We start from the raw sequence: 17,954 nt of genomic DNA on the forward strand, positions 1-17,954 counted from the left end.
GACATCGAGAATACCTCTGAATACATGTCCTAATAATAAGGACCATCCTCCTAACATAACCATGACACCATTAACACACCTAAGAAAATTAACATTAATTCAGTAATATTGTTACAGAGCGGGATTCCCAAATTCCCCACAGCCTGCGGTTTGGGGATGGGGAATGGGACTGAGTGTAGCACAGCAATTTTCCTGAGAGATACTTAGTTTCTTAATATGTAAATAGCTATGGAGATGGGAGGGGCTTTGACCATAGAATAATGATGAAAAGCTTAGAGCGCTGTGTATAATTCTACAAGTGGCCACGACTGGTCACCACACACTGACTGCGTCAACAGGCCAAGGTCAGGCATTTAAAAATATGGCGGCAGCCATTAAGAGAGGGCCGCACCAGTTGAAAGAGAGCAAAAGCACCTCACCACTGTCCTTAAGGTTGGGTGGGTAAACAGGTGACATGTGGTTCTGGATTAAGAGCTGGAGGACACCGTGACACAGGAAAAACCTCCCCAATCAGGCACGAATGATTGGGAGCGGCAGGTAAAGCAAAGCTCAGCTGTGTCTGGGGACTACAAAGCCACGTTTCCCTCTATTTTCCTTAAGGGAAACGATACCTCTGACTTTTCTATTCTAAAACTAGCCCGGTTTGGCAGGGGGAGGCAGAACTATGTGTTTCGGGGTGTTTAAAAGGAAGTAAGACTTAATAGCAGAAATCTGCCATTAATCTAAATCTATATAACCTTTAAATAAACAATTCCTTTTCACCAAACTCTGGTATTGGGAGTTATGCTTTTAGGCGGTGGGCAATCGAGCGCCTCATAACTGGACAGCCCATGGGTTCTATTTCAATATCACCTTACATCTATATTTCAAGTACTCCCTTTGCTGCCCCCACCCCCCAAACCCAATTTATTTTATATCTTTACTTTTTGGAGAGTTCAGGCCAGTTGGCAGAAAAGTATTCACAGAAATGGAAACAAAGGTGAGAGTTCCTAAGTTCCTGACAACTGAGGGGCATGGAAAACTCACCAAGGGCAGAGAAGCAATTCAAAATTAACTAAAACTTAAAATAAGTTTAAAGGAAAACTAAAGTTCTGTTTTCCTCACAACTTATGCAATGCTTTTTTTGGAAATATCATGTTCCCTGCCTCATAAATATTGATGCCCTGCTTTGCTGGCAAACTAAGCATGTGTTTTTCCACTTTGAGGTAATACAACACAGCCCAGGAGTGGAAATCAAGATTGAACCTTTAGGAAGAATAGAAGAGACAGGTAATAATTTCAGCAAGAAGAAACAACAGTAAGATGAAAATTCATCCATGGAATTCTATATTATCTTTAAAACTTTCCTGCAAATCTGTAACTATTCTAAAGTAGAAAGTTTATGAAAAGAAAACTCATCCATGAGAATTAAGGTAGATCAAAAGAGCTAAACACAATGTGTCAGGGTAACAAAAAAAGAACTTGAAAAAAAGCAAAAGAACAAGACTTGTATGCATGTCAATTGTCTTTAGAATACAATTATTCTCAAGTGCACATGGAATGTTCTCCAGAATAGGTCATATGTTAGGCCACAAAACAAGTCTCACAAATTCAAGAAAATAGAAACTATATCAAGTATCTTTTTCCAACCACAATGGTGTGAAACTAGAATTCAATTCCAGGAGGAAATCTGGGAAATTTATGACTATGGAAATTAAACAACACACCCATGAACAACCAATGTACCAAAAAAGAAATAAAATAGAAAATGAAAAAATATCTTGAGACAAATGAAAATGGAAACTTGTGGATGTAGCAAAAGCGGTTCTAAGAGGAAAGTTTACAGCTATAAATGTCTACATTAAGAAAAAACAGAAGAACTGTACGCACAACAAATGGGCATGGACTAAGGGGGGCGGACAACAAGGGCGGGGGGGGGTCACTGGGTGGAGTGGAGCAGAGGGAAAAGAAATTGGGACAAATGTAACAGCATAATCAATAAAATATTTTTTAAAAAAGAAAGAAAAAATATCTCGGGTCGTAAGAACTCCAAAACCAAGGGAATGGTATCTCTGTAACCGAAGTCATACACTCTCAAGGCAGTCTTATTTCTGAACTGAAGGAAGTATTATTAACAGAGGACTTTTATTCAATGGTAGATAAAACTACAAAAATTTCTAAAATAATTATCAAAAACAAATCAATAATTTAAATATTATAACAGAAAATATCAAGGAACATTACACCCCTGGGAACTAGAAAAAGAGCAAACTAATCCTGAAGTCAGAAGAAGGCAGGGAATAATAAAGATTAGAGCAGATATAAATGAGATAATCAAGAGGAACAGAGGATAAACAGTGGTGGTCTGGAGCAGAGACAGTGGGAAATGACAGAAACAAAGTTAACTGTTTTAGAGATAGAACTGGGGACCTTAAGCACCTTCCTAGCTGCTAACACCCAACTGTGGGTAAGGTTGCTTGCCTTCTAAACTAAACTGGTCAGTCAGTGTCTTCCATCTGCTGATGTCTTTAGTTTGCAAGGAAGATGATCAGGGCCCCAGGAGCCCACTGACACTGCAGACACAAGTAGAAAGATATTTTATAAAATGCTTTCTTTTATGAGTGGCGGTCCCACCTCCCCACCTCACACACACACCTTGTCTTGGTCTTTATCACATTTCCAAAAGGGAGTACATATCAAGATGCCATCTATTCTCAAATATCTGACTTTAACCAAGAAGGGACAGGAGGGGCCCATCACATATACCCAGCTATCACAATATGCCTTTCACTGTTTCTGCCCAGTCTAGAAGACAGCCTGAAATAACTTAGATTTTCTATTATCTGCAATGTTATGGAAAAGTAAACTACTGACTCTCACAATATGATAAACTGTAAAGAACTTTGTTTTGTTTTCCTTTTTTAATCGAGAATCTTGTTAGCAATACATTAGCATCAATAGAAAAACAACCATTTACACAGTAACTCAAAATCCAGCCACTTAAGAAAATAATGTAGAGAAAATAAGCCTTCTCATTTATTCAACTGAAAAGTCCATGTTTATCCTGAACTTTGAGAGGCTCTGTCCTAAATGGATAATTAAGCACTCAAGTAAAAGGTAAGAGGTTATAAGTGTGAGTTTCCGAGGGATAATGCTCCAAGAGAAATTCAGGAGTAGCCACAATTCTCCAGTTTAACTCCAATGGTGGGATGTTTCTGGGATGGCCAACATGGTTTCCTTTTGAGGAGTTTTGACAATTCATCAGCCTCAGATTCAGGTCTTATAAAATATTCTTCCACATTAAAAAAGACTTTTTTCATCGCTTCTCCAGCTTCTTGTACTTGGCTTCTGTTGGGGGCGGGGGGAGGAAGTTGTATTTAAAACTGGCTCTTACAAAAATATTCTTTCGCTGGCATTTCCAAACAAATTCAAAAATGTCTATTACATTTTTAAAAAATGTATTAGCTTCAATTTCATCAGCTGTCCAAGCTGTGTCTAAATTGTAGGCACACCATAAATGTTAACCACCACATTAGCTAAGCACAGATATTTGGATATCTATCCAAATTGCATTGACAGGCACAGCTTCAGGTAAGAAGTGAAACATACACACACATAGAATACAGAACCTAACACAAGTTTACTATGTTCTAACCCTGCTCAGCGCCACCAGGAGGAGTAAGCAGAGCTACTGGCCCTTGAGCCACCAGAAGCACAGGAAATTGCCTCTCTAGGCACTGTGCCAGGCACCCTCTGGGAGCCAGACTGGAACTCTCAGGGAGTGTAAATGTATGTTTCACCTTTTATTTCCTTATCCCTGGAAAGCAATTTTGAAAGATATAAAGGTTGAAAAGACCATCAAATGCGCCTCTTAGTGAAATGGTTCCCCTTTTTCTTTAAAACCTTGAAAGCACCTTGGTACAATGCCTTCTACATATTAAAGTTCACAGTGACCATTCAATAAATTAAATTGTAGTCAATGAAACTGTTAATCACCACCCACATCAAATCTCAGTCTGCTACAAACCACTCTCTTAAAGTAGTCAACAACTGTCAATGATGAAAATAAAATAATCTATACATTATATTTAGGATAAAAACAACTTTGTTATTTTTAGTCATGGATATAAGAGTCAGAACCAGTTAGCAAGCCATCAAAACTAAAAGTACAGTTTCTCCCTTAAAGAAAAGTAATCCTTCAAGAAACCCCATGATTGACTATTCTGTTTTTTAAGACATTTGTAGCTATATTATTAGAGATGCTTTGACCTGCTAAACTACAATCAAGAGCTTAAGCTTTGTCATCAAGCAGACCTGGTTTGGAACACAGCTCTTCCACATACTAGCTTTGTATCCGTATGCAAGTTATTCAACCTCTTCAACCACAGTTTCCTCCTCTGTAAAATGGGGATTAAAATTACGTACTTACCTCATATGTTATTGGGAGGATAAAAAACATAATGTAGGTAAAGCACTAAGAACAGTGCCTGATACATCAAGCACTTAGAAAACTTTTTTTTTTATTACTGCTACTAATAAAAGATTATTCTCACTGGGTTTTTGTGAAGATTAAAATAGATCATTGTAGGTACATCATAAATGCTAACTATTATATTAGCTAAGGTCACACTGGCAGGTACTCTGATTAAATTAAGACAGAAATAAAAATGGTTACCCAGTTTTTTTGAATATGCATCCAACTTGTAGGCTGCCTGCTCAAGAGCTGCTACCTGCTCCTCAATAACATTGATTTGATCCAAATAAGGCTGCAGTTCAGCATCTTTAAAAACAAAAACAGACCAACATGTTTATATGGCCTCAAAGAGTTGAATAGAGAATAGTGAAAAAGTAAGAATGCTAGTTTCTCTCCATCTCTGCCTAAGACACACAAGGTGGGATGTCATGATTCTTCTGATCATTAGCAGGACAAACACTTTAGAAGACAGGCATGACTATGACCCAGACAAAGCAATTCTCTCTCATCCATTAACTTTGTCTCTTTTCAATTCCTTGTACCTCAAGCAATCTTTCCATTAATGATTCTATTTCTTGGTCCCAAGACCAAGAGACAGGAAACACAAATATAAGTTAATAGAAAAATATATTCCACCACTCTAAATTAGCATTTTCCATTTATAGATATTTTGGTTTTTTTGTTTATAGAGTTGTCCTTTTTTTTCTTTTTTAATTTATCGATTGGGGGGGGGTAACAGAGGGAAAGAAAGGGGTTTGCTGTTCCATTTATTGATGCATTCATTAGTTGATTCTTGTATGTGCCCTGATCAGGGATTGAACTTGCAACCTTGGCGTATTGGGACAATGCTCTAATCAACTGAGCTACCTGGCCAGGGTCTAGAGTAGTCCCTATGGATTTCATTGTTAAATCAGAATTTGGCCACTCTTTCTCTCTCCCACCCCTTCTAGAAATAAACTGATTAAATCAAGATTCAGAAGCAGAAATAACTATATCATCAAAACATGCTGCTCTTCAGAATAGAAAAAAAATCACCTTAACTTTGTAATTCACTTCTAGAAAATGAGCTCCCTGAGAACAGGGGCCATGTTCCCTCCCCTTCTCCATGGCCCCAAGGACAAAAGAACATTTATTACAAACATGTTTAATTATAAAAATTACTTACATTTCTGGTTTAAGTCCTTTAAGTTTCTACTAATGTTTATAGCAATATCTTTCATTTCAAGATACTTCAGGCTGGTTAATTTATTCATGTTTTCCAGAAGCTTATAGTCTTCACTGGTGGCTTTAAAACAAAAAGAAGAAATGATGCCTTTAATATTTGTCTTATATCATAAAAATGTGGAGTTCAAGGCAGGATCTAGGAAATGTCAAAAAGCAAGCCACTTTTGATCTATGACATTTATATTCAGCCTGTGTATTCTGAGTGTCTAAGTAGAAACTCAGGCAACAATCAGTAAAGTATTTAGACCAAGTATGGTCAAGAAACTTACGGATCTAGGTTAGATCCTAAGAAAAAGGAAGTGAAATAGTCTTGGTATTTCTACAGTGTGAAAACATGTAAATTGGGGGACTGCATCATAAATACATATAAAATCAACTAGGACCTCCCCACACCAGCCAGAGCCCTGAATACCCACTTTAACAAGTTCTATAAATTCTGCTTCTATAATGTTCTTGCACCCAAGCTCTCCTTTCCATTCCTTTTAACAACACTGTCACAGACCATCATTACTTTGCATCTGAAATGCCATTCATTAGTCTCTGTCTCTTTCCTCCATACCTATATGTCCTACCACCAAATTAGTCTCTTTAAAACAGACACTCAAATACTAGCCAGATTGTGTAAATGAGTGAAGCAAGTCAGGTGTTTGCATATTAAACACATATGATAACCCACTTCCACTTCTTGGAATATGTGGTCCTCTTAGTCTATCATTTACTTTACCAATTTTGATAGAGATATTAGTGCAGAAAACCCATTTCTGTACCAGCACTAAAAACACAACATAAGAACAGTGGTAAATGGCAACTGACACTAGGTCTCTCAGTAAAAGGGAGAAACGGGGAATGGTAGGGACAAACTGCATAGCACTAGTCCATTTAAAAGAGCAGCTGCTCAGTTCTAATCAATCATAGCCTCATAAGAGTGGGGGACTAGTATTGCCAAATCTTTAGAATTTTTAAAGAAAAGGCAAAAATCTAGACTTTGTTATTTGGCTTCTCTTGCTCAGAGATAGACGGATAAATAGATAATCAGACTGATACAAGATTCACAAGTCCCTCTATTATGCATCAAGCCTCTTCTCTTAGATTGTCTTCCAAATCTAGCTCACAGCAATTTCTGTGGAAGTAAAACAATATAACTGCTTATGAGAGGCCGCACTAGACCAGACTTCGCTTTTTGGACCCTCCTCCACATATAGATCATGCATTCACCTGGAAATACACCACGAACCAAAAACTTAATCATTTCCCAAGGAGTGAGTCACCAAATCCTCAGACCAACCTAATAAGTCCCTAAATCTGCAGGTCACTCTGCATCCCCCAGTCCCTCTTCTCTTCGCTCCAGTAAATACCGCAGTTTTGGCCAAACAAACTACTCACTTATACCACTTCACTAGTCTTTTTGGCCAATCATTCCCTTCACAACTCGGCTCAAAATACACCTCCTCCAAGGAAGCGCTTCTTGATAAATTCTTTTGTTTTCCCAACATTAGTCTGCAATACGGAGGCCTGAGGAGTTGTATTGTTTTCTTACGTGTTTCTGAAGGTAATTCATAAACTTCTCCAGGGAAGAATGGGCCTCCTTCCTTCCCATTCATGATGGCCCCAAACTTCCAACAGACATATTTCTGGGCAGGTGGGGTTAGGGAGCACCCCCCAGGTTTCCCCAAGCCAAACCACAGCTCCAGCGAGGAATACACTGCATTACCCGAATCAGCCCAGACCCCGCCTCACCCGTCAGTTCCCCAGTCAGGTAAGTTGCCATTTTGGAGAACATGTCCCGGCAGAGCTCGTTGATGTCAGCCTCAGCCGGCTCCTTTGCTTCCTCAGCTGTTTCCACGGCGGCATCGTCTGGATCAGAGGAGAATGAATAAGTGTCCCGCCCCACACCAGGTCCTAATCCAGGCACAGCATCTGCTCCCACAACCCTCCACCTGTCTTCATTCGATCAAGTCGGCTAAATCCTCCATGTACCATAATTTCAAGTCCCTCACTTCGTCCTTGCCCCACCTGACACATCAACTCGGCTCACGCCTACCGGCTTAGGCTCACACCCGATTGCGCGGCCAAACCATCTCACTCGCCGGGACAGAACAAACACACACACACAGGTACGTCATGCCCGCTCCCGCCAGGTAAGCCCTGGCATCGGGGGTCCCTACCCGAAGCCCCAGGCCTCCCTCTAGATACTTCATCCCCATCCAGTCAGCGTACCTCTAACCGGCTCCTCTCTTTGGCTCGCCGGGACACTTTCGGCCGCCGCCGCCATACTCCGCTCCGAGCTGCTTCCGGTTCTGCGATGCGTGCGCGTGCGCACCGGGAACGCGCGCGAGCAGAGGGCTCCTCTCGGCCCTCCCGAAGCCTTGGGTTCTCAGCGCTTCCTCTTTAAGTCTTGCCGCTCAATACTGAGTGATAAAGTGTAAGCAAGGAGGCGAAATTGAAGCTAAGAAAGGCTATTGTCAGTCGCCCCACTGGCAAGAGTCACGACGTCTGGAACTGATGGTGCGCTCATCCCTGCGGCCACTCCCTAGGGCAGGGGTCCCCAACCTCAGACCTGCCTGACCATTATCGGTCTGGGCCTGTTAGGAACGGCGAGTTCAGCAGAGGGTGAGCTTGAATAATTCCAAAACCATCCGCCCTCCTCCTCTGTGGAAAAATTGTCTTCCGCGAAACCGGTCCGTGGTGCCCAAAAGGTTGGGGACCCCTGTCCTACAGGGAGTTACTAGTCTAGTAAGACTCACCACCTTTCTGGGGTTGGTCTGCTGACCAAAGACACTGGAGACAGGTCATCTCCTCCCCAGAGACTCCGCACCCAAGCTTAGTCACCAAAGACTGCTCAGAGAATCCATGCTTTTTGAAAATACTCATTCAGGCTTAGGGAAACCAGGCATTGATCCTTGAGCCGAGAACTCTCCCTTCCCAGTGTCCTGGATTAACACCGACTCTGGCCCCTATTTCTTACGTTGTAGGCTGGCACCTATTTCTATTCCGCTCATTAGATCGTAACTTTTTCAGGGCTGAGGATACACTGGTTATCTTAACTGCATTTAGCTGTTTCACAAGTCTCCTAGGTGTATAAAGTGTACTTCATGGGTTGGGAGAACAGGGGTGGATGAAGGGAATGGATGAGAAAAAGCAACTGGGAAGCAATGGAAGGTGCATAATGAGGAAGGGATAAAGATCACAGAAGAAGGGGAAGGGAATATATAGCAGGTCTTGGGATGCAGAACTGTACATCCAAAGTCTGGTATAGAAGTTTTTGGTCTTATCCCTCCCTGGTTATTCTCCACCTGTACCCTCTCACCCTCCCACACACACCAGCTGTCCCCCACCCCAGAGTAAGGGGGCTACCTTACTCTCTTCATCCTGAGGACCAGACTTCCTTAGTCATTGTCTCTAGTCCCCAATGGTACAATAATAGTGCCCACTAGTTCAAACCATTCCTATGAGCCAGAAGTTTTATTTCAGGACTTATAGGGTAGCCCAGCTCCTTCACATTGTCACTGCCTCCACTCCAGACCTTCCAGCAGAGATGAGCTTTCCCAAGTTCCAACACAAGAATAGTTCACAGTTTCACCTCTCCCCCTTACAATTCCAGAAGCAAGTGCAAAGTCCTGATTTTCCTAAAGATTTTTATTGATAATCACCCGAAGAATAGAGTCAGAACCCAACACACTTTAGTCCAAAGATCTATGAATCTTGAAGTCATTTCTTTGCCTGATTCTCCTCAGGCTCCATCTTTGTCCTGGTTTACAGCCCCATCAGTTTCCAGCGTTGTGCAGAATGCTGAGAGCATGCTCCTTCACTGAGCCTTCAGATTGGAGAGGTTGTCGCTCCAACTCTGCAATATTGTAATCTCCCTACATGAGAAAGTCTCCTCTCCTATATGGCTTCCCCTTCTCTTCTACAGGAAAACTCTATGGGGAAGACAAGAATCCAATAGGTTCTAGCAGCAGATCTCTAGATGTACAAAGAATAAGATTCACTAGCAAATAGGAAAACATTTAGATATTGCTACTTGGCTTCTACTTCTTTTCACAAATCATGGCTATCCAAATGCTTGGGGAAGTCATTACCCTCCCTTCCTTTATTCTATTTGTTATTGTTTGTTTAATTACTACAGCAGAGATCAAAAGCACAGGGAATGAGAGGCCCATGGGAGATATTATTTCACAGAGCTACACAGAGCTACATTGCTACACACAGAAACACTGAGTCACAAGCCTAAGCATAATGCTCAGTTATACACAAAAACATTGGCTCAAAGGGCCAAACACAGGGTAGTACTCAGCGGCGGCAGTGGTGGGAACTGATGCTCTAGAAATGGAGGACACATGCAGAGGGGACCTCTGGGGAGGCAGTGAGAGAGAAGCCTGCTGTCTCATGCTTTAGGACTCCTTCTCAATTACTGTTCTGCCCACCGTGGACTCCCTAGGGGGCTGGAGTCACAGCTGGAGCTGGCTGCAGGTGCTTCCAAATGCCTGTTTCCCCTGCTGGAAGAAAAAGGGGCAGACAGCATATTAGAAAGAGGACTTTGTGTCCTACTTCCCTTTCATCTGGATCTAATTGTCCAAGTCCAGACCATCTCTTAGAGGCCAAGGCAGCCCTCAGGCTAGAGCAACCACCGTTAGGCATTCCTACCACCCCACCCCCCTTGCCTTATACACGGTTGTGAAGAGTGTGTTGTCACAATAGCCTGAAAACAGATTTATCAAAAATGTTTTTCCTCCACCCATTGAGTGGAGCAGATGGTAGAGTTCAGCTGCTGGGGGCCAAGAGGACTCAGGTGAAGAGCCACTCACCATGCCTGGGGAAGGAGCCAGCTGCCCTTCCTCTCCAGCATTTTTAGTTTTGAGCTCACAGCATCAACCTGGGCCATGACTCCTTCCAGGACAGTCTCCAGCTGAAGAACTCTCCTTGTGAGCCTGTGCAGGATTTGAGAAAGACCAAAGAAGCAGAAAGATGTGTTTGGGGGACCAAGTGTCCGCAGGGGGAAGTGGACAGAATGGTGTGTGTCTGAATGGGAGCAAGGAAGGTAAGACACAGCCTTTAGGGAGAATTAAAGGGGGATAGAGTTCTAAAGATGCTCAAGGTAGGATATTTAAATTCATCCCTGGGCCCCCGCTTGCACTTACATATAGAATTCTTCTCCTGAAACCCAGCCTCCTGCTCCAGTAGCCTCCTGACCCGACTTGCCTGGTGGACTCTTCACAATGGATCGGCTCAGGTTCTCAATCTCGGCTTTGAGGATCACCTGACCAGGAAGTCAGAAATCAGAGAGGAGAAGATGACTCTGGGAAGCCATCAGCTCTGATTCTAATGGGCTCTCAGGAACAAGCCTTGGGCACTAGTTCTTGCTCTCAAACTCTGGAGACAATGGGATCAGAGTAGTGGTACTAGTTATGAAGCTGAACCAACCTTTGGGAGGTAATGACCTCCCCAAAACAAAACACAAGCTCCTTGAGGCCTTCATTAACAAGGTGTTCGCTAGAGGCCAACTCAGTTTGGGAGAGGACAGACTATATCAGAATTCTTTACACTGTCTCTCCTGCCTTGGACTTTCTGGTCTACACTAGATAGGGATGAAGCAGTCATAAAGGGGCAACTAAGGATCAGAGTTTGAAAATCCCAAGGAGAAGGAATTGTCAGGGATTCTTTAGCAATTGATCCTTTCCCCCCTAAAGACTGTTTTAGAGCAATGGTTCTCAATCTTGGCTATGCATTGGAATCACCTGGGAAATTTTTTAAAGTACTGATTTCTGGCCCTGCCAAATCCCACCCCGCACAGAGATTCTGGTCTAGGGTATGTGGCCTGAGTATGAGGATTTATAAAAGCTCATAGGTATTCTAATGTGCAGCAATTTGAGAACACTGTTTTAGAGAGTTCTTTCCTGCCCATCTATTGGAGGGTTTTCAGTTTGGGTTTGTGTTCTGGACATACAGACAGGGAGGGGAGGGTGAGCAATTTCCTTATGCTACCTCTCCACCAACTAGCTGGGCTCACCCTCTCTTCTTCCAGCTCCTGCCGCATTTGTTCCTGCTCTTTCTCATCTAGGACACAATTTCCATCTTGGTCAAACCTGGTGAAGGCAGCTGTGAGTTCAGTGATCTCGTGCTCTGCGTGCCCCAGTCTGAGGAGAACAAGATGAGGAAATAACTTCTGACATGCTGTGGCTGTGATCTCTTGATTATGGGCACCCTACTCTTTCAACCAGATTCTGACAAGAGTCTCATTTTCTGGGGAAGAAGGGGACCACATAGGAGAGCCAGGATCTCTAGGGTCTGGTAATTTTACCCCCCAAGAAATAACTTGAATCTATTTCTTTCATCCCCGTCTCCTGCTGACTAGGTTCGGGCCCTTGTGATGTCCTACAGGGATTACTGCAAACTCTCTTTACCTCTAAATAACCTGCTCTCCCCTCAGCTTCCCTTTTACTCCCTACCTGAAATCTATTTTCTATAATGCAGCTAGAGTAATTAATCTTTTTAAAGTGCAGGTATAAATATATAATACCCCTTCTCTGCTTAAAATGTCTCCTGGTCACCCTATTTATTGGATAGAGTAGTGGTGTTCGAGGCTTTTCCCACTGTGGCCCTTGCCCATTTCTATGGCCTTATCTCTCACTATGTGTCACCTTTCATTGGATACCTTAGCAATAATCAACTACTTACTACTCAGCGTCTGACTTACAGCTGGTGCTTACAATATATTTCTTCAGTGTTTGTTAATATGTTTAACTGGGAAGCTGAAAGAAATGGATCAGGGGTTGGGGGGAGCATAGAACCAAGATCAGAATTTTGTGGGAGTGAAAGCTATATACGAAGACTGGGGGATTGTATTACATTAGTCCTAAGAGTTGGTTCAACAAGGTCCAGAACATTATAGAACATGGTCAGAGACCTTTAAATCAGGGGCATGATTCTGAAGGACAGGAGCAGAGACCTAAAGGCCAAGGTCAGAGGTCCATAGGCCAAGATCAGAGGCTTACAGGCAAAGGATGTATGGTTGAGGATCAAGGACTTATAGACCAAAGTCAGAGAAAGTTGGATCTCTGATTGCTCACTCCCTTAAGGTCTTGGTGAAATCCTCAAACTGGATATCTTGCTCCCCACCCTGCAGGACCTTCTGCACATCCGAAACCTTTTCCTTCCTGAGACGCAGCCTCAGGAGGGTCTTGTTGTAGCCCTGGAAGGGGAAAGGAAATGGACACAAGTTCCCATGGCTTCCCCATCATCCCTTGCTCCCACCCACCCACAGGATGCCAGGCTTTCAGGGATAAATTGAAGGCACACAAGGGCACAGGCCTCTACACTAGTCAGGAACAGACCACGACACAGAGCTTTGGACCTAGGCCCTGGTGCAGATGTGCAGCTCAAGGAGATTGAGTAGTTACCTGTTTCAGGAGGTCAGAAATCTGTAGCTCATCCTTCTGTCCAGCCAACTCCTCTTTGACCTCTGAATATGTGTCATTGATGATGGCAAGGAACATGTTCTAGAGGATAAAGCAGGGATGTGAGTCCTCACCCCCAGACCCACTAACAGCATTGAGCCCACTGACCCTACTACTGTTCTAAAGGGGTCTAAGCTTTCAGCCTCAGCTCTGCATCCCACTAACCCCTACATCTCAGGGTCCCCAGAGCCCAGCCTTTCAGCACAGTCCTGTTAGTGATGGATCATGCTTACTCATCAACCTAGTTTCCTCACTCAATTGCTGTAGTAACCTCATCAGAAAAGTGCCCCAACATATGTCACAGACCCCCTTCATATAAGGACCCACCAAGTACCGAAGCCAGAGATTTTTTCAGTTCATTAATACAGTAGCGCTCTCTTTATCATCTATCCCTAATCTGTAATCTATATCCCCATCCATTGATCAAATAAAGAAATCTGCTGCTCTGTTAATAAAAATGAAACCCAGATCTTTCATGGTTGTCAGGAAGAGATAATAAATACAAAGCAGTGGTAGTTAAAGTAGTCATTTATCCCCAGAGGAAGGGAAGGTTTGGAAAACAGTCATAGAAGCTTCCAGGGCAGCCACTTCTCATGAGGCATTTTTCTCTCCCTTTCCATCCTTGGATGACAGGGGTTTGATGTTAGTGAGGGAGACTGCAGGTCCCCTTATACTATGCAAGATATCTGACTGCTGACCACACTGGCCAACCACATTAGCCAGCTCTAAAAAGATCCACCCTCACACACACACTCCCCATCCTTGATCTGAGAAACCTGTAATCCTGAATGAAAAACCCCACCCTGAAGGCCCTCTACGTCTCCTCCCTCAGGTTCCAAATCCTCATCTCTCAGAAGGGTCCTTACCAGGAGCACAAAGAAGACGAAAAAGATGTAGGTAACAAAGTAGGCAGGTCCCAGGATGCGGTTGGCATTGTCGATAGCATTGTAGTCAAAATCCCCAAGGATGATCCGGAACTGAGTGAAACTGAGAGAACAGGGACTGGGCTTTACCCAGGGTCTAACCATAACCCTGTCCCCAACCCACACCCTCATCCCACTTTCCTAACTGCTTTTTGGTGGACTCAGAAAGACCCCTCACTGCACCTCCAACCCAATCTGATAGAGACAGAGCAAGGTGCACAGATACTTGAGCATATACATCAGGGCCTCCAAAGACTGTCACACAGATGCTTTAAGCACAGATGTGCACATACGAATATACCCCAAGGATACATACACCCGTGGAGCTGGAGGGGAAGGGGCCAGGGAGGAGTGAAAGGGACAGCACACACACATGCACTTGATAAAAGTGCTAAAGTTTTCCACTTGGGTCCCAAAGAGCAGGTAGCCGAGCTGGGCGTAGGTGAAAAAAACAATGAAGAACATGACAGCGAAGCCCAGGATGTCCTTGGCACAGCGGGCCAGCGTGGAGGAGAGCTGAGTCATGGTTTTGTTGAAGCTGATGTACTTGAATATCTGGCAGGACCATGTTGAATCAGGCGATTAAGGAAGAAAAGAGAAAAGCTTTAAACAATCTACTCCAGGGGACTATGGAAGCCACAGGAATTGCTAAACAAGACTAAGGAAAATGAGACAAGTTTTGAGGAAGGGAGAATGAGTGCCCCAAGGTGAAGCTAGGAGTGAGGAAGGCCCAGGGTACCTTGATCCAGGCAAAGAAGAGGTTAACAGCATTCATGTTGTTGTACTGTGTCTGCCAGAAGGCGAGGAACTCGAAGTCAGCATATGTGTTTGGCTGCTGCAGGAGCTTCCCCATCAGCCGATTCACCTCAAGGGTTCGGAATATGTGGAAGCCCACAGCCAAAATGGAGAGCTGTCATCACAGGGGTTGAGGGGGATCCCAAAGGAAGTTCAACAATGAAGTCACGGGCGCATAGGTAAGACAAGTGGGAAACAAAACATCCTTCGCTGCTGAGTCATTGACTATCCCAGGTTCAAATGAAACTGGATGGGATTATTGGGGAATGCCCAAGAGAAGGTTCTGGGGCCAGTGGTAAATACCTAGGTTGTAAAGGGCCATAGAGAACTGGAGCCAAGTAATTTTATTTCCCCCACCACTTCCCAGCCTTTGTCAGGAAACTAATGTGGCCTGTTGATAGGAAGGAGACAAAGATAAAGAGGCAGGATATTTTAATACAAGAGAAAAGGCAGGAGCTTCAAGGGGATACATCATAAAGGCAAGAGACAGAAGATGAACAGAGTATCAAGTACATAAAGAAAGGAGCAGAACCTGGATCACAAACTAGAGGGAGAAGGGATGTGGAAGTCAAGGCTTTCCCAGGGCTGAGCCAGGGCAATATCAGCCTCTTGCTTAGAGAGTCGTTACACAAGGACTTGACCAGATGTCATAAGGAAGACTTGGGATTCCAAAAGGTATAACTTGGAGCTCCTCCCAATATGTCCCAAATCCAAGTCCTCACCAAGATGACCACCAGGTCCAGAATGTTCCAGATGCTGCTGAGGTAGCGAAGTCGGTGGATATGGAGCTCCAGGATCTCCTCCACCACATAGTAGAAGATGAAGATGCAGAAGATGATCTCACAGCCAACAATAAAGAAGTCCCAGTTGCTGACATAACGAATCAGCTTAACCGTGCGGATTTGCCAGGATGGGATGGCACCTCCTGTAGCTGGAAACTCCACCACCAGTCTGTGGGAGGAGGGGGAGATGTTTGGTGGGGCCTGAGCTGGGACAGTTCCTCCCATCCCCTCGTCTCTCTATCCCCACCACAGGGTACATGTTTAGGAAAGGGTCTCAAGCAAAGGAGAAGGGAACCAAGAACCACAGATGGAGGGTTGCAGTAGGGAAAGGGGACCCACCTCAGAACACAGAAAAGATTGATGTTGGCATTGTAGACTGAGAAGTCGATGAAAACCACCCGAGTGCCCCTGTCTAGCCACAGGGCCTCCTGAAGTTCCCGGAGTGCCTCTGCACCACCCTGTCGGGATCCCGGAAGGTCCAGGTAGTAGCCCCCTCCACTGTAGCTTGTGAGCTGGCCCCAGTGAGAGGAGCCCCCCAGCTCATCCTGTGAGTGGTATGTCCACCTGCCAAGGAAGAAGCCATCTGAGCAGAGGTCTGAGCCAACCTACGCTAACCTCCCAAAGCACCTGGCCCGTACAACCCAGAAAAGACCCTTTCTGCTCTTGTGGTTGTGCACTGGGCTGTGCAACCCTGTGACTGTTCTGATCACAAAGTTTCTGCCCTGGGCCCTTATTTCTTCCCCTTTCCTTCCTGTCCTAGCCATCCTTTTCCCCTTTCTTGTCTAACGTCATCCACACTTGATCCCTTGCTGCTCTCCCTATCAGTTCCAAAGGTTAGACATCCAACCGTGACTCATGGCAGTGGCAATGCTTCATCAATTCCCCATGCCCCCAAGGGACTTCTGGGCAAGAAAAATGCTTTCTCTGGCAGGACTGCCTCCAGAGTAGGCTAAATGTGACTGTGGCCTGTGTGTGAAAACAAGTCTTGAGGCTATGGCTCTGTCTGGAGTGTACCTCCCCTGTTCCTGAATGACCCAGACCACCCCATTTCCCTTGAAGACCCCTGAAGCTCTACCTCTACTTCTTCCTAAGGCTCCATACATGTGGCTTCCAAACTTTGGGATGGTGTCAGGCTCAGAGGGGCAAGCTCTGTGACATTATTGGGGGGACTCACTCACGCTGTGCCATTGAGGAGCCCAAAGGGGAACTGCTCTTCCTTGTCTGGAGAGTAGACGTCATAGCAGCTCAGAATGTCCTCGCGGAAGTCCTCATGCACCACACAAGAGTCATTGCGGACCCTCAGCTGTCGCAGCCTTGGAACCCCCAGCAGCAGGTTCTCATAGTAGATGAAGGAGTGGGAGCCATGGCCCAGGCTCTGATTGTTGTACCATTTGGTCCAATACAAACTGTCCAGTAGTGGGCCCTGGGCAAACTAGATCACAAGCAGTGGTTGGGCCTGACCCAGCCTCCTCCAGACCCCTACCCTTAGAATGACCTTTACCCTTACTCCCTGCCCAACACCCCCTAGCTTGTCTTCAGGTTGCTTCCGTTGAACTCCTCAGCTGACCCATGAACTTTGACCAGATCTTGACCTACTCTGGCCTTACTCTTTATTTAAAACATATTTAGTTCTGCCCTACTTCTGACTTCTAGTACTGGTTTAACTACTGGCTTGACACTCTGATAATCATCCTGATCTCTCACCTACCTCCACCTTAACTCTAGTGTGACCCATTAGTTCTTTCCTGACCCTTTGACTCAGCCTAATCCTGGAATGATCTGGTCTCTGAATATGGCCTGATCCACTGTCCAGCATCCCTGAGTCCTGGCCTGTGGCCTCATCCTTCAGGCTATTGAGAAGGACAGGGGAGAGGTAGAGGTGATCTCATACTCACATTCCAGAAGTCTGTCATGCTGCTGATGGCCTGGAAAGAGACTCTAGTGTCTGATGAGGTATGTAAGAAGAGCTCAGACATCACTTTGGTGTAGTAATAGGCACTGGAGCTTGTCATTCCGTAGGTCACTAGAAACCAACCCAAGAGGCTGTCTTGTTCATTGTTCCCATCTCCATTCTCCAGGGGGGGGGTGGGAGGAAGTACCATTGCCCTGGGGCTAGAGATGCTACCCTAGATGGGAGCCCATTGAACCTACCTTCTAGAGTTGACTAGGGAGGTCGATGGTGGCATTGGGGAAACCAGGGACTGAATGAAGGAAGAGTTGTGGCTACAAGATCACCTCCTTTCCTCCCAACTCACCTCAGAAAGATAGAACTCCACTTAGTAATTGTCTCAACACTCTTATTCTGAAAATACACTTTTCTCTT

The 17,954-nt window shown here is 44.6% G+C and overlaps 2 protein-coding genes across 2 annotated transcripts in view; both read right to left on the reverse strand.

The window, feature by feature from the left end:
- Positions 1-2,988: 2,988 nt before the first annotated feature.
- Positions 2,989-7,984, reverse strand: BLOC1S2 (biogenesis of lysosomal organelles complex 1 subunit 2). The gene is made up of 5 exons (XM_090279529.1): positions 7,895-7,984; positions 7,415-7,531; positions 5,619-5,738; positions 4,655-4,759; positions 2,989-3,327 (listed from the first exon to the last, which is right to left on the reverse strand). Exons 1-5 carry the CDS (start codon positions 7,947-7,949, stop codon positions 3,296-3,298), a joined length of 429 nt encoding a protein of 142 aa, XP_090135655.1. The 5' UTR covers positions 7,950-7,984; the 3' UTR covers positions 2,989-3,295.
- A 1,749-nt stretch (positions 7,985-9,733) lies between these two features.
- PKD2L1 (polycystin 2 like 1, transient receptor potential cation channel) overlaps positions 9,734-17,954 on the reverse strand; it is a 32,653-nt gene continuing 24,432 nt past the window's right edge. Inside the window, 14 exon segments of the mRNA XM_090279530.1 lie at positions 9,734-10,173; positions 10,479-10,511; positions 10,514-10,605; positions 10,816-10,934; positions 11,685-11,811; positions 12,745-12,866; positions 13,075-13,173; positions 13,998-14,118; positions 14,428-14,609; positions 14,794-14,964; positions 15,572-15,800; positions 15,971-16,195; positions 16,810-17,063; positions 17,527-17,654. Of these exon segments, the coding sequence (XP_090135656.1) occupies positions 9,998-10,173; positions 10,479-10,511; positions 10,514-10,605; positions 10,816-10,934; positions 11,685-11,811; positions 12,745-12,866; positions 13,075-13,173; positions 13,998-14,118; positions 14,428-14,609; positions 14,794-14,964; positions 15,572-15,800; positions 15,971-16,195; positions 16,810-17,063; positions 17,527-17,654 (2,078 nt within the window). The 3' untranslated portion in view covers positions 9,734-9,997.

The sequence above is a fragment of the Furipterus horrens genome, unplaced genomic scaffold, assembly GCF_987537825.1.
Source record: "Furipterus horrens unplaced genomic scaffold, mFurHor1.1.pri manual_scaffold_5, whole genome shotgun sequence".
Taxonomy (NCBI): Eukaryota; Metazoa; Chordata; class Mammalia; order Chiroptera; family Furipteridae; genus Furipterus; species Furipterus horrens.

Coding starts and splice junctions, on each gene's coding strand:
- BLOC1S2 (XM_090279529.1), bottom strand. CDS start 7,949: ATGGCGGCGGCGGCCGAAAGTGTCCCGGCGAGCCAAAGAGAGGAGCCG. Junction 7,532..7,894: donor AAGAGAGGAGCCGGTTAGAG/GTACGCTGACTG, acceptor CCTCTGATCCAG/ACGATGCCGCCGTGGAAACA. Junction 4,760..5,618: donor AAAGGACTTAAACCAGAAAT/GTAAGTAATTTT, acceptor TTGTTTTTAAAG/ATGCTGAACTGCAGCCTTAT.